General features: G+C 31.4%; 5 protein-coding genes and 2 long non-coding RNA genes across 12 annotated transcripts; 3 read left to right on the plus strand and 4 right to left on the minus strand.

The window, feature by feature from the left end:
• Positions 1 to 3210: 3210 nt before the first annotated feature.
• LOC105838188 (ADP-ribosylation factor-like protein 6-interacting protein 4) lies at positions 3211 to 5765 on the minus strand. 2 transcript variants are annotated; one of them, XM_028191446.2, is made up of 3 exons: positions 5525 to 5765; positions 3910 to 5117; positions 3211 to 3718 (listed from the first exon to the last, which is right to left on the minus strand). In XM_028191446.2, exons 2-3 carry the CDS (start codon positions 5103 to 5105, stop codon positions 3589 to 3591), a joined length of 1326 nt encoding a protein of 441 aa, XP_028047247.2. In that variant the 5' UTR covers positions 5106 to 5117; positions 5525 to 5765; the 3' UTR covers positions 3211 to 3588. The 2 variants fall into 2 exon arrangements, with proteins under 2 accessions (XP_028047247.2, XP_036150181.1); XM_036294288.1 differs by having other exon boundaries at positions 5386 to 5525.
• Positions 5766 to 7747: 1982 nt separating this feature from the next.
• On the minus strand, positions 7748 to 8744 carry LOC118648069. The gene is made up of 3 exons (XM_036294287.1): positions 8587 to 8744; positions 8232 to 8307; positions 7748 to 8144 (listed from the first exon to the last, which is right to left on the minus strand). Exons 2-3 carry the CDS (start codon positions 8275 to 8277, stop codon positions 7849 to 7851), a joined length of 342 nt encoding a protein of 113 aa, XP_036150180.1. The 5' UTR covers positions 8278 to 8307; positions 8587 to 8744; the 3' UTR covers positions 7748 to 7848.
• A 59-nt stretch (positions 8745 to 8803) lies between these two features.
• On the plus strand, positions 8804 to 11907 carry LOC118648068 (eukaryotic translation initiation factor 3 subunit M-like). The gene is made up of 8 exons (XM_036294282.1): positions 8804 to 8940; positions 9137 to 9316; positions 9400 to 9494; positions 9624 to 9842; positions 10055 to 10323; positions 10426 to 10569; positions 10823 to 11094; positions 11564 to 11907. Exons 1-7 carry the CDS (start codon positions 8896 to 8898, stop codon positions 11044 to 11046), a joined length of 1176 nt encoding a protein of 391 aa, XP_036150175.1. The 5' UTR covers positions 8804 to 8895; the 3' UTR covers positions 11047 to 11094; positions 11564 to 11907.
• Positions 9629 to 16801, minus strand: LOC105838320. 2 transcript variants are annotated; one of them, XM_012683806.3, is made up of 9 exons: positions 16199 to 16801; positions 15331 to 15504; positions 14329 to 14452; positions 13676 to 13856; positions 13390 to 13600; positions 13008 to 13164; positions 12800 to 12939; positions 12559 to 12689; positions 9629 to 9830 (listed from the first exon to the last, which is right to left on the minus strand). In XM_012683806.3, the coding sequence occupies exons 1-8, from the start codon at positions 16310 to 16312 to the stop codon at positions 12567 to 12569; spliced, it is 1224 nt and encodes a 407-aa protein (XP_012539260.1). In that variant the 5' UTR covers positions 16313 to 16801; the 3' UTR covers positions 9629 to 9830; positions 12559 to 12566. The 2 variants fall into 2 exon arrangements, with proteins under 2 accessions (XP_012539260.1, XP_012539259.1); XM_012683805.3 differs by lacking the exon at positions 9629 to 9830 and having other exon boundaries at positions 11496 to 12689.
• Positions 16802 to 16838: 37 nt separating this feature from the next.
• LOC118648070 lies at positions 16839 to 18020 on the plus strand. The gene is made up of 2 exons (XR_004965156.1): positions 16839 to 16972; positions 17300 to 18020. It is a non-coding gene; the product is annotated as an uncharacterized LOC118648070 (long non-coding RNA).
• LOC118644034 (ethanolamine kinase 1-like) lies at positions 17639 to 20586 on the minus strand. Of its 4 annotated transcripts, none has more exons than XM_036294284.1 (7): positions 20372 to 20586; positions 20108 to 20251; positions 19410 to 19547; positions 18937 to 19202; positions 18614 to 18840; positions 18230 to 18452; positions 17639 to 18026 (listed from the first exon to the last, which is right to left on the minus strand). In XM_036294284.1, exons 2-7 carry the CDS (start codon positions 20225 to 20227, stop codon positions 17948 to 17950), a joined length of 1053 nt encoding a protein of 350 aa, XP_036150177.1. In that variant the 5' UTR covers positions 20228 to 20251; positions 20372 to 20586; the 3' UTR covers positions 17639 to 17947. The 4 variants fall into 4 exon arrangements, with proteins under 4 accessions (XP_036150177.1, XP_028049856.1, XP_036150178.1 ...); XM_028194055.2 differs by having other exon boundaries at positions 20108 to 20190; positions 20372 to 20584; XM_036294285.1 differs by having other exon boundaries at positions 20108 to 20211; positions 20372 to 20584.
• A 1314-nt stretch (positions 20587 to 21900) lies between these two features.
• On the plus strand, positions 21901 to 22896 carry LOC118648071. Its single transcript, XR_004965157.1, has 3 exons — positions 21901 to 22036; positions 22189 to 22312; positions 22526 to 22896. It is a non-coding gene; the product is annotated as an uncharacterized LOC118648071 (long non-coding RNA).
• Positions 22897 to 23763: the final 867 nt, after the last annotated feature.

Below are 23763 nucleotides of genomic sequence, written 5' to 3' on the forward strand. Positions count from 1 at the left end.
TTTTGAAATCAGAAATTATTAATTTTTACGTTTATTTTTTTCCCATGTTCTTAAGAGCAAAATATAAAATATGAGATAATTATCGAATCAATGAAAAACTAAATTAAAAAAGGATAAGATTTCTAACAGAGTTCAAATATTTCTTTCCTTTATTTCCAAATCTTAATATAACTTGAAATGCTTAGTTGACGGAAAAAATAAAAACAGTCCTCCCGATCATTCATGACAAATATTGTTTCACAGGCTGGTCGGAAGAGTTCCACAAGTTCTAGTGCGCGAGGATGTAGCAATCGTAACTTGGCGATAAATGGTGACAGTATGATCGAAGTGATACCATTGTCAGCGATCTCGATATCTGATAGAGATCCAATAGTGACTGGACACTGGCAAGTATCCTGTGTAACTTGTAGCCCATCGCCGCGACAAATGCCATCGCCCGCGTCGCCGCTGCCGCCACCGCTCTCCAGGCGTATAACGTCGTCCACATCCAAAAAACGTCCACGACGTCGGCGAACACCTAGATACAATTCAGTATCGAAGATTGATCGTGTCAGTCGTGTAATGTTTCCCCTTTTTCCTGACCATCAATCTCTTTTATTGGTACGCGTATCTCTCGCGCAGCGAACGAATCCACTATTACAACTCTAACGCCGCGTAATAGTCTCTCTTTCCTCAAACAAAATTGTAAAGATTACAAAATATATTGCCAACTAAAACAGTCAAGAATTTATAAACATAATTTCCGCTAACATGGCAAAAGGACAAATCTTAATGTAAATTTACTTGTAAATTATGAGTACCTAATTTTTATCTCAATCATTGTCAGATCAAAAATGATAAGATTTTATTGGGGGAAAAATTAAAATTTGAAAGGATAAAAGATTTCGGATAAAGGGCAGAAGTTTATTGATAATAAATGGTAAGTAGAAAATTATACTTGTCATGGACGTCCATTTCAAAACCCTAATAGTTAAATCTTTTGATGTCATATTGCCAACACTAATTAAAACTAATTCGAAACACAGATATTCTTACTTCTATCACAAAATGAGACAACATTATATCTGTTAAATTGAATTCGTTCACAAATTCTATTTTTAATCATGGCAAACTGATAGCAATATATCAATATAAATTTGCTATCAATCATTCGTTGCTATCATGTTATATCGCAAACAATATAATATGCTAGTATTGCTGACCGTTTTGTTTAAACTTTTGTTTCCAGCGAAATTTGAAATAAAATCAATACTGTCAAAAGTCTCTTCGTCTAGGGACTCTGATAATACTGAATGCATTCCATTTAACGCTCGCAAGAACCGCGGAATCATTTCATGTTTTAAACAGAGATAAGTGACGCTCGCGAATGTTGTGAGCGTTAAATGGAGCGCATCTAATATCTATATATATTCCATAAAAAATAAGATAATGTTAACATCCAATATTTTATCGATCAAAAATTCATTTATGTATTCTTATAATTAAATTCACGTAAAGCAGTCTTTAAAGGTACGCAAAAATTTATCAAAGGAAAGTATATCACGGCAGGAGATAAGTATCGGGGAAATTGCGCCGCGCGTACAATTAAATGATATTGAAAAATTATTGCGATTATCAGAAATACAGAATTTGCGAGTAGATTTACTGATAAAAGAACCGCTGACTAATTAGTGCCGCAACACGTGATTATGTCGTTCCGCTATTCCCAGCATACTTTCCGTAACTTCCTCACCTAGTATACTTTTCTAATACCTTGGATAAAATTTTATGCAAATTTGAGGTGTAAGAAAATCAGTGCGTTAATACGTGACTCATGCCACTCTTGCCATTCCTAGCGTACTTCCGGTAACTTCCTCGCCTAGTATGCTTTTCAGATACTTCGAATGAAATTTTACGCAAGAGGCGATAGGCGCTAGCTTAAAATCAGCATAAATCAGCACGCCAACACAAGACGACGTGACTCATGTCGCTCCCAGCATACATGCAGTAATCTCTTTGCCTAGTATACTTTTCGAATATCTCTTCACAATTTCGAAAGGTAGAGAATTACGAGAATTACGAGAACCAATTCTCACAATTTCAAGAGGCACGAAACCTAATTTTTGCTTACCTTGTATTATCTTCAAATAACTTTTACGGTATTTCAAGCGCTTGAGAGGCGCATAATTAAATTCTCGTTATATTTAATCATTAATTAATTAGATTAAATTGTAATATATAATTTAAAAAATCTTTTCAAAAATTAATTTTTCTTCATCGCGCATTCGAGAAACTGTTCTCTTAATCTGTAAAACCATATATTTTAAAAATGTAATCTATGTTGCTGAACTCGAAATATGTTTTATTTTGATGTTAACAAATGTATAGCAAATAACACCACATGCACATGCAATCCTTAGAATGCTATATCACGCTAAAAGTTATCTTGGAAACGAGTGTGTGAAAATAACGATTAAGAAATATTAATTTAAAATATATCGTAAAAGCAAAATTTTTTTTTTAAATAAACCTAACAAATAAGCAAAACAAAGCACTCAAAAATTAAATAAAAGAAAAGTTATTTTAATGTTTTAATATGATTTGCTTATGTTCTCAATCTCTTGCTCTGCCTTAAGAAATTATCAAAGTAGTAAAAGCAATTAAATTTCTTCATTATAATAGTGTTTTAAATACACATTGTTTTAAATACAAATACATGAAATTTAAATAATTCCTTATAAAATACCACGTGTTATTAAAACTAAAATTTGTCATAGTCCCAGATGATTATAAAATCTCTAAATTAGTGAAAATTATTAACATTGCAAAAAAATTAAAATGTCAAAAATTTAAACTAGAGCTCTTGTTATATCTATTTTTTGCTGTCAGATAGAAGCATTTAATTATTCAGAATTTAAACAAATAATTGTAGATTGTGTCAATATCTTGCGAAGCAATTAGGATTCATCAATAATAAAACCATCTAACAAAAATTTCAGTTTGCATTATTAACATACGTTACAGACATAATTGTTATCAAATGTACATGCAAAATTATCTACAAACAAATACCTCGAGATTAATAGATACACGTTTTTCTTATTAAAATTATTAAAAATATTTTGTAATAGGAGTTTACTTAGAAATATTTTAAAAAATATATATTTATTTTTTTTGTACAAGTCGAGTAAATTTAATTCAATTTACCCTTGTTAACGAAATAAGAAAACATTTCCTACATAAAAATTTATTTCCAATACATATAATAAGGGATGTCATTAAAAAATTTGAACTTAATCTAATTTTCTATGACCCACGCATGAATTATAATTGTTATATGTTATGCCCTTAGATAAATTTGTTCAAAATGCAATGCGATTAATACAAAACGTAATGTCAGATAGCAATATTATGTGACAAGGAAGAATATCAGTTTTACATATATATAAATATATAATTTACATAAATTATGTAAGTTATACACACACATATATATATATATATATATATATATATATATGTAATAACTTATATAAGTCTATATTACAATATCTAATTCATATTTGTAAAGAAGATAATTACGATTTTTGTTTATAACACAAAATTTTTTCATAGAGCGTTTATCTTCAAGTGTGTTTGAAAATATTTGCCGTCTCCTTTAGTCGCTTGTCTATTAATTTCCTTGTGTCGTTCACGACTCACTATTTCTTCCAAAACTTCTCCATCGCCTTTGATTAATCTTTGTGAAAATACAAAAATTTATTTTAATATACAAATTTAGGAACAAAAATAAATAGAAAATTTGTATGTGTAAGTATACACAGATAATTATAAATGCGTTTAAAATTTCACACACACACACACACACACACACACACACACACACACACACACACGGATTTCATTATGTGTGTTTTGTAACATATTTACCTATGTCTTCCAGTCTCCTCGTCATATACTCTGCGTATGATGCTCTGCCTTTTTTCCCATTCCTCTTTTGTCATAGGTGCCATGGCTTTTGCTCGTTCTGACAGGTCTGATACAATTTCCTTTGTTTTTTCTTTATCATCTTGAACTTGTTTGTTTTCTTTAGACTTGGATTTCTTCTTGTGTCCTTTTTTCTTGGATGTAGATTTCCTTAGTTTCTTTTTCAATTTTTGCTTCATGCGTTTTTTCTTCTTTCGTTTTTTTATGGCCTTCTTGATTTTTTTAGCCTTTTTTTTAGATTTTTTCTGCTTTTTTTTGTTCTCTGAACTATCAATACTGCTGCTACTGCTATCAGTACCACTGCTGTCACTACTACTACTACTACTGCTGCTGCTGCTGCTATTACTGCTGCTGGTACTACTGCAGCTACTATCGCTACTACTGCTACTGACACTAGAAGAACTAGAAGTAGATAAAGATCTTTTTCTCTTTAATTTCTTGCGACTGGGCTGAGTTACATTTTGTGCATTTTCTGCTTTTGTCTTTTCTCTCTGTTTTATTTCTTCAACAATTTCTGTGTTATCTTTTATTGAATCAAATTTGTCTCTCTTAGAGATAGATCTCAATTGATTCGTATGCTCCTTTGAACTACTCTCTCGCGAAAGCTGACTAGTTGCATCGTGGCCAGTATTTCTATGATAATTTGATATTCTTGATCTGTTGTGATTTAACATTCTTTCAAAACTTCTGTTATAATATCTATTATAATGAAAATTGTTATGTGTCTCTCTTCTATTTCTATTATAATAGTTATGGTGTCTGTAAGGTCGTGAATAGTTATAATCTCTTTGATTATTCAAAAAGTTACCATGTCTCCGATTGTAGAATCTATAATCGTTATTAAATTTTCCACTTCTTCTTTGCAATTCTGTACTATTTCCATACTTCTTAGTTTTGTGCTTTACATCCTCATCTCTATTCTTCTTTACTTTATATGTATTTCTCTCTGAGTTCGAAGAACTAGAACTATTGGAACTACTTCTATGTTTTGACTTCCTTCTTTTATCCTTACTGCATATGTTTCGTCTTTTTCTATTCTCAGAATCATTAATAGAAGAGGAAACCGAACGTCTTTTTAATTTGCCTATCTTTGCTTTATCAGATGACTCTGTCTCCTTAACAGATCTCTCCAAATTCATCGTAACGGTAATCTACAAAAAAAAGATATCCTTGCTAAAGCAAATGTTACAAAATCATTGAACTTATTAAAGTAAATGATTTGTATAACTGAATCATTTCATATAGTCGAATTTATGAGATTACTTCATTTCTTGTATTATTAGAAAATCCATTATCGATGAGCATATTCACTTCAATAAAACATGTATATATACTCATCTATACGCCGAAAAACTTGACTACATCAACAAATTCCAACGTTTGTCAAGATACTACTACAATACGTTAGAAAAACCTAACCTTCTCGATCATGTTCGTGATTATTACGTCTTGTCACGTAAAATCATTGTATTAAGCAAATAAAAATCTGCCTTTTTTTATTTATTAATATTTGGCAATCAAAAGATTTGCCACTTCTCGAAACACTACAGAATATTACCTGTTTATTACTTTCTAACCATCCTCGTCCATTCAATCATACTCAATCTCCATCATTCCGTTTCGAAACTTGAAACGGCGCGCAAGATAGCTTTTTATAAGGTCTGTTCGTGTTGCTTGCACTTTTAGCACTTAGAATCCTCGCTTTGTCTCCAACGCTTGAATAATAAATATTTATCTCGTTTCAAGTGTAAAAATTTTTGAAAATGTCAAAACAGCACGAACAGACTTGTACACGTTCACGTTATTTAGGATTTTACACAAGCAAACCTTTTCCATTAATAATCATATGTAGACCGGGCTTTACAATGAACGTTTGGGCGTTCTGGGGTATGATCCCCGCACACACTTTTGGTTTGTTCGCGTCACATGCCCCAACATGCTCCTATTCACCCCAACGCACTCCAATACGTTGATTCCGATGACGCCAACCTATTAGAATGCGTTGGAGTGAGTAGGAGCATGTCGGAGCATGGCGACGCGAACAAACCATTTTGCATAACGCATAATGCTAAAACTCCATTGGTTTGTTCGCGTCGCCATGCCCCGACATGATCCTACTCACTCCAACGCATTCTAATAGGTCGGCGTCATCGGAATCAACGTATTGGAGTGCGTTGGGGTGAATAGGAGCATGTCGGAGCATGTGACGCGAACAGACTTTATGTCTGCGGTGAGCTCCGGCAAACGCATGCGGTGACCAATCAGCAACCAGGCGCAGGTCGGGTTTCGGCAAGTCATAGCAAGCGCTTGAATTCTGATTGGTCACCGCATGCGTTTGCCGGAGCTCACCGCATACATGGAGTCTTAAGGGCCATCTACAATGGAGAGTCGTAGGCCGTAGCAGTAGTCGTAGAAAATGTCTCCACTTCGTATTGCTTTACTGTTTACAGCCTACAGCAGACATTGAGCCAATTCATTGCGTGCTTACGATGAGCGTTGGGGCATTCGGGAATAGTTTTTGGTCGCCTTTCTTTGATGGCCGGCTTGTTATTGCTACGTCGTTATTATTCTAGACAGCATTTTATAAAGATAAAGGATTACGCTTTTAGGCAGACCAATCCGAGCTTGTATCCAGGTGCTTTTACAAGTTTCTCACAAAATGCCAAAATTAAATTTTCAGCACGTTCCATAGGTATTTGAAATAAATGGTAAAAATAAAGACAAAAATTAATAATTACACTGTAATAATAAAAGCCCTTTAAGGGCCATCTACAATGGAGTGTTTTAGCCGTAACAGCACTAAAACTACGGCAATGCTGTCTAGAATAATAACGACGTAGCAATAACAAGCCGGCCATCAAAGAAAGGCGACCAAAAACTATTCCCGAATGCCCCAACGCTCATCGTAAGCACGCAATGAATTGGCTCAATGTCTGCTGTAGGCTGTAAACAGTAAGGCCTGGTCTACAATGGATGTTGTAAGTCGTGTCGTAAGAAATCTAGCCAATCATAGTTGATCTTAGAGAAGAAAGAGAGAAGAAAAGCGAACATGATTGGTTAAATTTCTTACGATACGACTTACAACATCCATTGTAGACCAGGGGCTCGATTCTTGAATTCATTCGCAAGAAAACGTATGCGCAAATACCCGCTCTAACAGAAAAGTTGCAAGTTTATTGGTTAAAAGTCATACGATAGCCAATAAATTTCCAACTTTTCTGTAAGAACAGAATTTGCGAATACGTTTCTCTTGCGAATGAATTCAAGAATCGAGCCCCAGGCCTAAAGCAATACGAAGTGGAGACGTTTTCTACGACTACTGCTACGGCCTACGACTCTCCATTGTAGATGGCCCTTTAGCATTACTTGCTACACCTATTGTAGATGCGGCCTAAGGCTATGGCTTCTTCCGACAGGTTTTCATTTCGACTTTCTTATTCTTCCACTTCCATCCACAGATTATAAAGTAAATAGATAATCAACTCCCATAGTTTGATCTGGAACAGTGTTTCGAACGCCACCTGGGCGAATATACATAGACGAACTAATATTCAATATGGCCGACCTCTAATATAGTATATATATATATTTATTAATATTTCTTAGATAAATTTAATACCGTAGTATTTATTTAGTTAGTAATATTTATTTGGAATATTTTAATTTTGGTGTATTAAAACATTACAAATAAATAATTAATTACTAACAAAATAAATACTTCGAGTATTAAATTTATACTTATATTAAATACTAAGGAATAATACAAATAAAAAGACAAAACTATTCTATATAATATTTTTATTTTTAAAAACATGCTTAGAAACATGTATTGACAGAACTTAAGAACAAATAACGTGCTATTAAAGCTATAAAATATAATATTTATATTTTTAATATTTTTTTATATCGACTTTGCTTCTTTTTATAAAGTTCAATTGCTTGTGTCAATATCATATTTGTTACATACCGCATGTTGGATAATAATTTAATAGCATATGGCCAAAAATCATGATGTTTGCTATTTTCAGTTACTGCAACACGTAAAGGAGTTTCTGGACGCAAAGTGTGTGCGTTAATGGAATCAAAAACTTCGTTAAAAAAATCTAAAACTATTGCTGTATCATATCCTGCTTTGTTTGGTATTTGTAGCGGACCAATTTGTGAGTCGATAAATCCTCCTGCAAAGATAAATAAAGTACATATTAATATATTATGCAATTCAATAATAAATTAACAAAAGTAATAATTATCACTTATTCAATTACCTTTAATTTTGCTGTTGTATTTTGCTGTTGTACAATACAAATCCATTCAACTATGATTAAAATTGAAAACTGCAAACTAAAAATAAAAGAATCTTAAAAATTATGTCTTTATTATCTTTAGGCACACGTGCACAAATAATTATTGTGTTTTTATAATCTGACAGACATTGCAAAAAATTGTACTTATAAAATTAGCACAAATTCTGTTTACAAAAATATATGCAAAACATTTTATTATAATATAAAATTGATATGTAAAATATAAAACTATACTACTAAAACTAACATAACCTCTATTATCGATTACCTCTATTATCTGTGATATTTTTATTTTTATATTTTATATGCAACTTACCTTATCAGACAATATTGTTGATATTCTTTATACACGTTCCACACGCACTTTATACCAATTTCTTTTTTTCTATTGTAAATTAAAAATCTTCACAAGAGATATCCGTAATATATATCACGTTCTGATCACAAATCTAAGTTCTGACCGTTAAAGTGATATAAGCGCCACCTGGCCGAATATACCAGAATGAACTAACGCGGCCTGAAATTTCATATAGGAGTTGACCGTGCATGCTTCCATCCTTCCGTGGTTCCGTTCCAGTTGGTTCTTCGAATTTTATCGTGATAAAACGTGTTATCATCTATTAAAATGCAAGTGCCGCCAATTTTCATGGAATTGCCATTAGATGATCAGGTAATTTTATAAAATAAAATGATAATTGTGGCCAATTTTCTTAAGAATACATTTTATGGTATATGTATATCGTAAAAGACATTTTGAAAGATCTTTGTCTCTGACATTTAGGTTATATTAAAATGTATGTGCTTTAAAAGCAAAGCATTGGCAAAAATATTACATATATGTATTAATGTTTAAATATTATTGCCAGGCACAAGAACTGAGAGTATATTTTAAAAATCTTGGTGCAGAAATTAGCGAAGAGAAATCTCCAAAAGGTATAGAAGATGATTTGCACAAAATTATCGGGGTATGCGAGGCATGTTTCAAAGAAGGCAACGAAAATGAAATAGAAACTGTATTAAATGACATTGTCTCTATCATGATTCTGGCAAGTTTCACATTTTATACTTTTGCTTTTATTATTACAGTGTAATTATTAATTTTTGTCTTTATTTTCACTATTTATTTCAGATACCTATGGAACGTGCTGAAAATTTAATTTTGGCATTTTGTGAGAAACTTGTAAAAGCACCTGGATACAAGCTCGGATTGGTCTGCCTAAAAGCGTAATCCTTTATCTTTATAAAATCAATACACACCATATACATATATATATATATCTATATATATATATATATATATATATATATATATATATATATATATATATATATAAAACAAATATACATTTTTAGTTTATGGCTCTTATTTCAATCCCTTGCTGATGATTCACCAATGAGATATCATGTTTATTATCATTTGGTACAAATAGCTCGAAATGTTGATCAAGTAAAAGCTGTATACAGTGGAATAGATCAATTGAAGCAACAATTTGCCTCCTTTCCTCCATCAAATGAGCAAATGCAAAAATTGCTACGTTTGTTGCACGAAGTTCTTCTAAGCTGCAAACAAGGGTATGGTATTATATTTTCTCATTTCTTAATGGTATTAAGATATTTAATATATTGAGATAAGATAAATAATGTAGAGAAAAGAGGTTTTTGTATACGTTATTTCTATTATTTGCAGTTATTTCTATAATCATTTTTTACACTTTATAATTTAGAAATTATTTTTAATATAAATATTCATATATTTTACATAGAAAAATAATATTCATTTTTAGAGAGCAAGCAGCAGCTGTTATGGTAGAGTTGTTGGGAACTTATACAGCAGAGAATGCTTCTGCGGCTAGAGAAGATGCACAGCGTTGTATATTAGCTGCGTTAGCAGATCCAAATACATTTTTGTTAGATCCACTTTTGGCTTTGAAACCTGTCAGATTTTTAGAAGGAGAATTGATACACGATTTACTTCTTGTATTTGTACAAGATAAATTACCAGCCTATTTGCATTTCTATCAACACCACAGAGAATTTGTCGAGCATCAACTTGGTACATACTTAAAAAAATGTCTTAAAAAATGCAGATAATATAAGATATTAAAGTAATTTAAATAAAACAAAAATTATATTCTGTACTTTTCTTCTCTTCCAGGATTGAACCATGAACAAAACATGAAGAAGATGAGGCTGTTAACCTTTATGCAACTTGCAGAGACAAATCCAGAAATGTCTTTTGATACAATACAAGAGGAGTTGCAAATTGATGAATCTGAAGTAGAAAGCTTCATAATCGATGGTGAACTATTTTTGTTCTTGAAATTTTGTTTTGCAATGACCATTCACATCCTGTGTAAACAACTTTGTCTCCACATTGCCCATTTAAGTGGAGACTGACTTTTAACAGGATATATTAAATGAATTCGTACTGACTTGGTAGAATTATATCTTGATACTGAGTTATCGAGATGTTCAACAATTTTATATATTATGATTGTGTGTAATATTTTTACGAGATAGCATAAGTAATATTGTTCCGTTCATTGTTTTAGTTTTAAAAACGAAACTTGTGAGAGCTCGAATGGATCAAGCCGGTCGTAAAGTATTAATTTCGAGCACGATGCATAGAACGTTTGGTCGTCCACAATGGATGCAACTGCGAGATTTGCTCGTATCGTGGAAAGCTAATCTTTCGGCTGTACAGGATGGCATGAAGACTGTAGCCGCTACGCAAATGGAACTTGCAGCAAAGAATAAAGCTGCTCTTGCTCACTAACAGTACTGAAAAATTCTATAAATATGCACAATTATTCGTGAACATACCGTAAGTTACCAAAAATTAATTTTTTTAGCGCAATAAAAATGTATTCGGTCTAGCTGTAAAAGAAATATAGTTGAACATTAATAGTCTTGCCGCAATATTATATTTGTACAACAAAGAAAACTTGCCAATTAGAAAATTTACATAATTTTAAACTTGCATTTATATACTTGATATATAAAAGATAAGATTTAATCATCTCATCTCATTTGTGTTATTAAACTGTTATATAAAATAAATGATTTAAATTTCTCACAACTGTGAAGTACATTAAAAAATTGATTTCACCATTTTCGCGCACTTGCGTCATGTGCGACACACAAACACATACACGCACACACATACACACTTTACATGTATATACAATATTTCATAAAGGGTATAAGAATTAATGTTACTGCAAATTGCACTGTTGAAAAAATATCAAGAAATATATTTTTAATTCTATAAAACTGTAATAATATTCTTACAGGTGTCTCATGATAAGTAAACTTGAATCAATAAATATGAACGCGATAAGATGAAGTACTTCATTTTTATCAAAAGCAGAATATGATTATGTCATGCGTTCAATGGAGTTTTTTTCATGCATAACGTCTAAATGTATTAATATTTAATTATTCAGTCAATATGTTTAAAAAAATTGCAAAAAGATATCCATTCTTTTATAATAAAATATACGATATTATAAAAAGCGTGTTTTTGACAATTTGCTTAATTTGCTTTGAACCTTACTTTCTAAATGTAATCCTCTTATTATATTGACATTTGCGATGTATTTCTCTATATCACGTTAATTATATAATCTTATAAAGTATTCTTACTTGTGCATAATTGACATTACCTTTGCATGTTTTAATAGTATTTATATTTCAACTAAACGAAAATATATAGCTAAAATATTCACACCCACGCGCGGCATACACATTTTATGAGTATCAACAATGCCAATAGCACAACATAGTTGTTTACTACGTTGCAAAATGTCCAATTAATTTTTAAGTTACTCAATAAAAAATTTAATCCATTATATGATATTTAAGTATTGACGACAACATATACAAATAAAATTATGTTGGAATAAATTAAATTCCAAATTATTGTAGTAGGCAACTTGAAATTTTGCAGACGTATTTAAGTCGATTATTATAAATATTTAATGCATATTCTTTATCTATTTAACAATCAATTTTCGCAACATTTGTAGCATTCAGTTTAAATAGAGTATAAAGTTTGTCTTTCTTTCATGTGTGTTTAGTAAATTTAGTCAAAACTTAAAGCATGTTTTCAAGTTATTTTTATAGAAATATGCAGTGTTCTGTACTTGTCTGCAAAACCGGCCGTATTTATTTCAAGTATACATAAACCTCTAAACTTTTGTATGAAAGAGAAATGACGGATGATAGAAACAATGGTATATATTGTATTTAAAAATTAAGAAGTGATGAATAAATGTCTTCATCATACTTGGTAAATCAGATCTGAGTAGAAAATCTAGGACGTGGTAAATCCCCAAATACTGTATCACCATGGACGCTTTTAGCTAAGGCTTTGATCGAAGCTCGAATGTTGTGTGGATCTAGCGGATCGGTTGGCAACTGTAAATATATATATATATATATATATATATATATATATATATATTCAAAAGATGTATAAAATTGCGATATAATATATTGCAAAAATTGAAAAAATTTGTAAATTTTACCTGGTCGTCATCTTGGTCCTGTATTGTACGACGAATGATAGAAGGGAAAACAGGTACGGTAACAGGTAATGATTTAGCTAATGTGGAATGACTATCTCGTTGACCTCTTCGCATATGAATCCCTTCATTTTGGCTCGAATCTAAAGAAATTATTATCAAGACTTGAATCTAAGTAAAATGTTTCTATGAAGAATAAATTACATCATACCATCGGTATCAGATCCCTCTTCTGAAGACCACAGAAGCTGTTGACCAGCTGTGTCTGTATCCTCCATTCCTTCAAAAGGAAATAATGCTTCTGTATCGAAGCTAGCTGATTCCTTAGTACAAATGTACAATGGATCATTTTTTCTCGAACTTTCATTCTATAAAGTTGGTTATCCACAGGTTTATAATTACAATAAAGACTTAAGGCTATCACACAATGCCAGGCAACAGGCAATAGGAATAGGAAAGAGAGAAGATCCTTTCTCTCTTTCTCTTTTTCATTATTTCTGTTCCTATTGCCTGGTATTGTGTTTAGGCCCTTATTGTTGATTTGTCGATAAAGTAATGTAAAGCTTGAGAAGACTCCACACAGCATAACTTACGTTAATAGTGCTTTTGGAAGGATGTCTGGTCGTTATCTCATGTTTAACGTTTGGTCCACTGGACACTTTCGTGTCATTGAATATTATATTATACTTTGGATTCACTGTAGCTGCAGAGGTAATCAAGGTATTTTTAAAGCTGTCGGGAGTTGTTGGTGGAGTTTCTATATTATTGGTTACTTTATTTGTTTCATCTCCTCTACATACTAGTCTAATTATGGAAAAAAAAACCATTTGAAATTATTACATAACAGCACATACTAATACTTAAATAAGATGATAATACTTTGATAACAGCCTATGTTCGTTATGTGCTCTCTCTCGAAATTGTTCCAACAATTGATACTGCTCTGCGGTAAATGCACGTATTTTATTTTCTATCACTGTTGTTTGGCGTTGTACAGCTTCTTCTAGCTGTCGTTGTAATCCATCTAGAGCCATTTGAAGTGTGCTAGGTAATTGTGAAACTAGCAAAAAAGAAATCAACATTAAAATACATGCACAATTTGTCATTTATTTGCTACGATATAATTAAAAACCATTAAAAAGATGAGTTTGAATGTTTTGAATCGTTGAAATGAACTGAATTATTAAAGCCATAAGAATATCTCTTTTAATACAATTTTGATGCAATATCTGATTGTAAAGGAATAAGAACATTATTGGCATTTTGGGTACACTGAATAAAGAGAACCTCATTTATTACAAAGATAAATCTTTAAAAAACTCATCCTTTTCCCTTGCGATATTCTTGATGCAAAATTCTCGTTTTATTTTTTCTTTCAATCTTAAAAGTTTTTAGTTATGTCGTTTTATTAGTAATATTATCTCTACATGCTTATTATTTTCTTATAAATAAAACTACTTCATAATTCAATGACAGTGAATATATACTTTAAACACTCATATGTATTGTGTACATTAAACACAATGACTTACCAGAAAATTTGTTAGGCTGCTGAAGATAATCATCGAGATCTTCCAAACTATGATTAATTACTATCCTAAACACCGGACTATAATCCGGATTGGATTTTAGTTTATTTATTTCCTCGGGAGATAACTGCAACAATATAATCTTTTCTTATAAACGAACAAAGTCATTCAGAAGTTAATTTAAAGTCTTAATCCATAAAAATGGTAGTAATGTTTATCTCTGATATTTTGTTTTCATAATTTATGTAAATAGTAAATACGAGTATACATATGTAATCTATAATTTATCTGTAATTAATATTATATGCAGGGACAATCGTCTTTGCACAAATCATAGGTTATATTGAATAATGTTTGAGACAAACATCTTTGGTCATACAATATATTATTCACTGGCGTATCCAGATTTAGGTTTTGGAGAGGGCTAAGAAATATTTCTATTTCTCTTTGATACAAAAACGAGATTAATGTTTCTTTTATATTAAAAATTACAAATCTTTTAACCAAGCACAAACAACAAATCTAACATTAAATACCTAACTTATATGAGGTAGAAGAACAAATTAAACAACCAAATACTAAGATCTAAATATTTTTAAATATCTTTGAGAAAAACAAATATCTCTTTAACGAAAAGAATTATCACACAAAACATTGGGCAACATTGGTGAAAATTTAAATTTAGATTTCCTTGGCAAGTATTCATTTTCTATTATGACTTTTAGTCATTAACTTGAAATCTTTGGAGGGTGGAGGGGAGGCTTCCTTCCATGGACTCTTTCCTGGCTATGCCACTGATACTATCCATTACAATATATTGTCATATCAGCAGCAATAATATAAGGGGAATAAGTTAACATGTCAAATAAAACAAATCATATTATAAAAAACAAAGATTTTTTTTACCATTTTTTTAAATTTGGACGATTATCTCATGGAATATTGTACAACTGTATTATAAATAAATACTTTTGTATATGTGGATGGTTTGTCTAAGGAACTTACAAGAATATTGTTATTAATAAGGACTAAAGCAGCACCGTATTCTCTATGAACAGCATGAGTATACATCGAGCAATTGTAACAACGATGTATAATCCATGAACCAACATTTCTTATTTCCATTAAACCAGGTTGTTCTTTAGTAATATTTTTTAATTCCGGTACACTCGCCAAATCCTGTCAAAGATAAAATCAAGATCCACATTATTAAAATATGTTTGGTAAATGTTTAATGAATTGTTTCATGTTTTAATTATAATATACAAAATAATTTATTATAAAAGAGTGACACTTGTGCAGATATTATTTCATGACAAAATCGCAAAACTCAAAAAGAATTAATTTAGTCTCTAAATATTTTATTATTTCAAAATATCGAGCAACATATATACAAAAGATAAAAGATGAACCAGCCCGCTTTCAATATACGAAATACTAACTCAAGATTATCATTGCTCTGTAAAAAAAAAAAGAAATTTATATAATCGTAATATTCGCAATAATAGTAATGAGTTTACATGTCACAGAGATCTCTACGCGGAAATCGACAATGAATAAAATATACATCTTTTTACATCTACGACAAGAGAATAAAATGGTTAAAGTCTCTTAAATTCATACCGGTCATAATTTTGCAGTAGAAGTAGAACGAGTAAGGGGAAAGGGGACAAAGGAGGAGGGGAGGAGGAGGAGGAGGAGGAGGAGGAGGAGGAGGAGGAGAAAGGAAAAAACAAGAGCCGGAGTACATCGTTTATCGGGGATTCTCGGGTTTTTCAGCTTTCTTTTCTTTTTTTCTTCAAAAATTTCATCGTATTTAGGATTTTTCAAAGGAAAAAGAAAGGACAAAAGAGTGAAAAAAGCTTTTGCTCACCTCGCGAAAGAAAGCATCAGCGCGCTCCAGGTCGGTTAATTCGACATTAGTCCGTTGTAACTCTGTACTCCTGGATTCGATGGATACGTTCAAGCATTTGCAGGTGATGTGCATCTTTCGGTAAACGATTGGTAAACGCGTAGTGTGGCCGAGAAAATACAGCGTTCTTTTCTTCCTTTTTTGGAGATTGAAGATGTGCGATTCAACACGAGATTGCGAACTACGCACTTTGTCGCAGGTATAGTTTCAGCTTGCGACGTTGCGAGTTTGCGGCTCGGCACTCTGCTGCGTGCTCTCTCTCTCTCTCTCTCTCTCTCTCTCTCTCTCTCTCTCTCTCTCTCTCTCTCTCTCTTTCTTTAAGATGTCCAGAACTGTCGAATAAACAGGTATCGTCACCGCGTCGAAACGTGATCGTTTATCGACCAAAGAATATCGAGAAGCGTGCAGTTGTGTCGTTTGCGATCAAATAAAACATAGACTTCTAAAACAGCTATCTCTCTCGTTTGGTAAATCGGCACGTCCTTCCGAAAGATGGTCCCAACAAAAATCAATTGAAAATAAACGCCGATAAACGTTGCAAGTGGCGCAACGAGAATCGTTACTATTATACGATCGTTCGTTTCGGGAAACGGTCGTTTCACGGACGATCGATGTATCTATGTATATTTTCTAAGTGAGAGTAAGAGAACGTCTAATGACATCTATTACGTTTATTTAGTGCGCAAGTATACAAGCGCCTCGAGTTAGTTTCAATTCATCAACTACCAATTGCTGGTAAATAAAGACACCTATTTATAATTATAATTAAGATTTAATACTTTTGCTGGTAACTTAATTAATACTGTTATCGATAATCCCATTCATTGTCATCTAAAATTGATTTTAGACTGTACATACCTATGAAAACGGTCATACTTCGGTTTAGTTCAAATTTTGAAAATAGGTTCTTTTTAGAGAAAAAAAAACATCGAGGATTTTTAGACTAAAAATTTGTTATGTCGATAAGTAGGAAATCTATAATTTTTAAATTTGCCTGTTTATTTTTAATTTTGTATTAGCGAGATATACATGTTGTTTGCATTGCTCGTTAATTAATTGCAGATAACAAGTGTAGAGGGAGGGAAGGAAAGGAGGATAGGAGTGTGTGAGCTTTCTGAGAATTTTCGTTTAAAGAGAAATTCTGCAATGTAACCATCATATTTATTTGTAAGATTAGATTCACACTATTTGCCTCCACATTGTTAAGTACCACAGAGGGATATTATAATTATTCTTACAGAAAGGGACTGCCTCACACACACACACACACACACACACACACACACACACACACACACACACACACACACACACACACACACACACACACACACACACACACACACACACGTATAAAGATCTACAAAGAAAACTAAAATAAAAATTAATGAAATTGTAATCTTTTCTCGTGCTCATTTTAATTCATTCATGAATATAATCATTAAGATACATTTGTGTATATATATATATTGCACACTACTAGACTAGCACCAATAAAGTACTGGTCATAATGGACCACAATTATTAATCAGACACATATATGTAAATACATCATATACAAATTACCATGTGTCAATAGAATATGTACACATATACATATAATACAATAGTCAACATATACATTCAAGACAAAAATATTTCAACAGGAATGAACATTTCAAAAAATGCCATATTATCTATTTGAATTGTTTAAATTTTAATGTCATTGTCTCATTTGTCATATTCTGTTTTCAGCTTAGAGATTTTTTCTTTCCATCGAAAATATTCGTTGAAACGTATTGCAGCATATCTGAAAACCATGTAAAAATTTAATGTAATAATTACTTGGTCAAAATATTTCATTTCCTAACTTTCCTATTGCACAAGAAAATGATTATCTATTGGCCAATATTATTGCCATTATTTTATCTTTTTTATTATTACTCTTTCTATCACATTAAATTTGATAGTAGATATGTAAATATAATTTCTATCAATAAATAAAAAACTTACGCCAAAAAATCAAAACCAATATGTGAATGTTCGCTCTGAATAAGGGCCCAACAGCCCCAAAAAAAGTGCGGCAAGGGAGTAAATTTAGTAATTTGCCAATATAATTTATCAACATCTTTTTCAGACACGTTAGTTGTTGCGTTGTACACTTGCAAATATTCTCTCAACCACATTTTTTGGAAATTTTCATCTGGATACAAAGAATAATCTGGCTCATCAAAACCTTAAATGTGTAAAAAAATTTTTTTCTTTAGTTATATTTTGTTGCACTCGGATTTCTATACAATACAAATATACAGATATAATATATACACGCACACACACGTGCGCGTGTTTTTTTTTAAACTAGTATATTCTTAAGAGCATTGAAAAATGCACAATTACCAGCGAATTCTGTAAAGTGATTAATTATATCAAATGCTTGATAGTTGAACGCAGTGTATTCATAATCGATAAAAACGACGCTTAATTGTCTTTGATTGTATAATATATTTCCTAGTAAAAGATCATTGTGAGCGAACACTACTGGACTGTTCACATGGGAAAGCGTACTTTTCAATATCTGATATTCTTTCTCCAATATCGCATAAGATGGTATCAACATTTTAAACCTTGAAATGAAAAACTATTACAATAACTAAGTCATTTGAATATATCTTTGGATATATATTATAATATAAATAGGAAAATCTATTGTAATCGCTTACTTTGTTTGCTTGAGGGAATTGGAGAAATTTTTAGGCATAATTTCCATAAATTTCTTTGTTTTTTCCCAAATAAAAGCTTCTTTTGGTACAGACTCGTTTTCAAATTCAAGATTGTGCATTTCAGCCATACGTTTCGCAATTAATGGGTATACTTTCGGATTCCTTACTGTTTCACTGGTTAAAGTTTCACCTTCTAAGAATTCATAGGCAAACCCATTGTTAAATGTAGCATAAATGCAATGAGTGTATCCAGCCTTGTTTAATATCTATACAAAAATATTTATTCTGTACATTAGTATGTTTCTCTACACGTTAAATAACATTTGAATTTGTTATATTTCTTCATGTTATGTATAGGCTACTTGTATTTATACGTACTTTAATCAAAGAAATACATTACAAATAAATTACAACTAAATTATAAATTGAAATACAAATAGGATGACAACATATAAAGTCAATAAGATTTTTACCCGAATATTTTTTATTTCACTTTTTCGGTCAATCAATAAATCTGAATTGTTGCCATAAATTCTAATCAGAACCATATCTTTATAATGCCCCGAGTACCATACTCCTATTAACTTATTTGTTCTTCCATCGGTAAATACCTGAAACAAAAAAATTCTTATAGTTGTAATACAATTATATCAAGTAAATTGAAATATATCTAATGAATATTACATGTATAAAATGTGAAATATATATTATAAACTATTGAACTACCCTACTATTGATTTACCTTAACTGAGCTATACTCTTATCAGTCCTTTTACTTTATATATATATACATATATACATATTCATATTTCTTGTTGTTTACTTATTAATAAATTTGATAAAACTGATTCAAATTGTTTGTATATACAAAAGTATAAATACAATAAATCGTAATAAAAATATAAATACTAATCTATGAGGGATATTGAAATTCATATCATATATCAATGTATGTAAAGGTAAAAAATAACCTATCGGGAAGATAATTTGTATAGATCAATGTAAAAGATCACTGTAAATGTAGTTAGACAACCTATTTTTTAAGACTTTACTTTTTTAAATGCTGTAGACTCCAGAGATATACAATTTAGTTTTGAAGCAATTACTGTCGTTTATTTGTTGCTATCGATTAATAAAAGAAAATGTAATAGCGAAAATATAAAGTTATTACCTTGAAATGCAGGTGTTGCAAAGGCCAAGATGGTCTAATGCTCTTTATTATATCTTTGGCACCAACAATAATCTCATTGTCATCTATTGTTATGTTAAGATGTTCTTCACATACATTCATAGCTCAATGTTATTTTATAAAATGCTTTTATGGAATGAGTATATATTTTATTCTGTTTTATTTTAATATTTAAATAATAGAGATCAGATAAAGTACAAATAATTTGAATATATTTTAAACTCGGAGAAAGTATATTCAATTTACAAGGAATAAAATAGATATAACACTCTCTTGAATCTGTTATTAATTTCGTTACAGATTATTAAAATATTTATTTAACTGACGAATTTACATGTACACGTGTACAAAAATCAAAATGTAATAAAAACATGATAATATCCAATCTATATAGGGTGCTTTCCATTTAATGACACAAGTCGACACAAGTGTCGTTCTATCTTTGTTACTCATTGAACATAAAAAAAGATAGAACGATGCTTGTGTCGACTTGTGTTACTAAATGGAAAGCACCCATAGATACTAATAGATACCTCACGGTTATCAACAGTACTAAAGAACATCATGTGGTCTGTTCTTTCTAGCTGCACTGTTGCACTGGTGCAATCTTATTGCACCAGTGCAACAGTGCAGTTAGAAAGAACAGACCAATGGACTTGGCTGTTTTCCAGGGGTTCGATTCTTGAATTCATTTGTAAGAGAAACGTATTCGCAAATTCTGTTCTTACAGAAAAGTTGAAAATTTATTGGCTATCGTATGGCTTTTAACCAATAAACTTGCAACTTTTCTGTTAGAGCGGATATTTGCGCATACGTTTTCTTGCGAATGAATTCAAGAATCGAGTCCCTGGCACACTAGACGCGATTAAGGCCGGAATTCATAGTCGAATCTTATTCAAGTTCCAGCTTAAGCACGATCTTGAGACGTCAATGCTGTTATTTCATTGGTTAAGTAAGTCTCAAGTCGGCTCGAAGCTAGACTTAAGACAATGCTTGAGCTTAAGATCGGTCTATGAATCTCGTCCTAAGCGACGAGCGATAAGCGATATCCAATAAAAGTTCTGCTTTTTCCAACATGGCGATGAAATGTTCGAAAATGTAGAGCTCTCATTGGATATCGTTCATCGCTTGTCGCTTATCGCGTCTAGTGTGCGAGAGCCATTAGAAAATTCGAACTTCTTCCAGCGTCGACGCAGCGTTGACGCGCGTCAACTGACGCCCATGAAATAGCACCTTTATACAATTATTGGTTTCGCATTTTTTACGATAAAGCTTCGACAGTTGTTATTAAACGTAACGTGTCTGGGTCGGATATCCACCAGGGGAACTCTAAGAAGAAGAAGAAAATAACGCAAACTAAATTTTGGTACTGTGAACCTCTGTTTGGGTCGGATATCCAATTGGGGAATTCGAAGAACGTAAACGTTTCACGTTTACGATTACTTTCTAATCTTTGCATGTTGCACATGAGTACATTTATACCGGAATGTATTGTATACCTCGATCTGCGTGTAGCACAATATTATTGCTTTTCAAGAAATTAATGCATCGAATTGTCAAGTTTTTTTACATGTAGATATGTATGTATATACATCTGTATGAGCATAAGTATCCAACACTATACTCTTAAATAAGAGACTTGATATTTTACAGACAGACAAGCGACATTATATTCTAGTTTAACTTTCAATGCTCAATTAACATAAGGCAAGTAAGCGTGTGTATACGAATGCCAAAAAATGTCAAGGTATCAAGGTTCTATTAGGAAAACACATGAGTGAGAGATACTTTAGCAAACTATAATTGCCTAAACTTGAGCTAACAATGTCAAAAAAGATGGTGTTTGGTCAAAAAAAGTAGCCAATCTACGATAGTGGGATTTTGGGCAAAGACAACTAATAAAAACACTAGGTAATTTATTTTTAACCATTTTCTTTCTAAGATAAAATATTCCAAACAAGATACATATGCAGCTTTATTTGTATTTTTACCTATACAATATGTATTTTATATCTATACTTTTTTATTAATATTAAAATAAGGAATAATTGGATACTTTTTAGGAAATTGAAATCAGTGACAGATGAGAAAACTGATTTAAATAATGAACAATTGTCCAATAATTCCTGTCTTGATAAACAAAGGTTAGCTGGAGACTCGGTAACAATAGATGCGATAATAAATCTGGTAAGACAATTCTATTTGTTACAAATTTTTAAAAATTTAGTAAAGTATTTTTTATATAGTTTAATATAAAAATATGATTTATCGAGTCCCCTTCTTGGCATGTATAGCTGAAAAGAATAAAGAATTATTATTATATAAAAATATGATTTATTGTACAAACATTTGTGATTTATTACAAAACAATTTGTATAATTTTAATATTTTAAACTGTAGGATAACTCAGACAGTTCAGATTCGTACAAGAGCCCACTTAAAGTACAACTAAATACAGTTGTAATACAACGGAATTGTATCATGTTAAAAGCCCAACAGAGAAAAAAGATGAAATTGAAAAAGAATTTGGATTTTCAAAGTTATTGCGAAAGAACAGCAACTCTCTGAAAACTTGTGTTATTTCTGAATCTTCTGATAGTGAGAAAGATGAAAATAATGTGAGAAGATGCTTGCGTTTAAATCCAAATAAATTGGAAATGAAAGATGAGAAAAGCAAGCTGTCATTTCACAAATGTATAAGTATGATAAATACAACAGTGAAGATTTTCCTTCTTCTAGTGGTGCAACATTGTTAGAGGAAAATAGGCAAAGAAAATAGAACTTGATGATGACAATGACATAATACCTAAGAGTCAAAAATGAACAATTATGGACTCCTAAAAAAAACAATGTAACATCTAATAAAAAAGAGAAAAATATTGGAATTCAGAATCTGATATCGATAGTCCTAACTCGAAGTATAATGATGACAGATCACCAAGAAAAAATTGGGGAGGAGTTGGTCCTGATATTAAATTGAATTTGAAAGATTTAGGTTTAAATAAACAATTAGGTTCATGGGTTGAATTCATTCAACAGAAACCCAATAATGTCCACAATTCCTGTAAGTTTTACAAGTTGATATTTTATATGTTTTGTACGTATGTAAAATCTTTAAGTTCAAGGTATTTGATGGGTGTATTCCACTTAACATTCAACCATAGATTATTTCACCCTTGTTGTTTGCCAAATATTAAATAAAGACAAATGATGCTGGTGAACGTTTTGAGCGTTAAGTGAACTACAATGAATATCTCTGTTTATATTTCTGTCTATTTTATTTAGGTTACAAAGAACAAGTTGCTTGAGAGACAACAAGATTTAAAGGAACTTCAAATTGAAGTTCTTGACAAATTTTGTATCGCTCTTGAATTAATTCCATTACCAATACTGGAACAATTTCCAAATTTGATCGAGACTCTTTCAAAAAGTTGCAAGGTCTGCATCGACATATAAAAGCTAAGTTACGTTTAATACAAACAAAGTTATCAAAGTTACCAAAAGAAGATGAAAAGAATATATCCCAGTCTCCAGAGACACCTGGATCTGCATCGTCAAAATCTACTACAACACCAATTCATGCATGTCTGAGAGTCACTGACAAATGCTAATGAAACTTTGACTATAACTATGGCAAT

This window comes from Monomorium pharaonis, unplaced genomic scaffold (assembly GCF_013373865.1).
Source record: "Monomorium pharaonis isolate MP-MQ-018 unplaced genomic scaffold, ASM1337386v2 scaffold_155, whole genome shotgun sequence".
Taxonomy (NCBI): domain Eukaryota; kingdom Metazoa; phylum Arthropoda; class Insecta; order Hymenoptera; family Formicidae; genus Monomorium; species Monomorium pharaonis.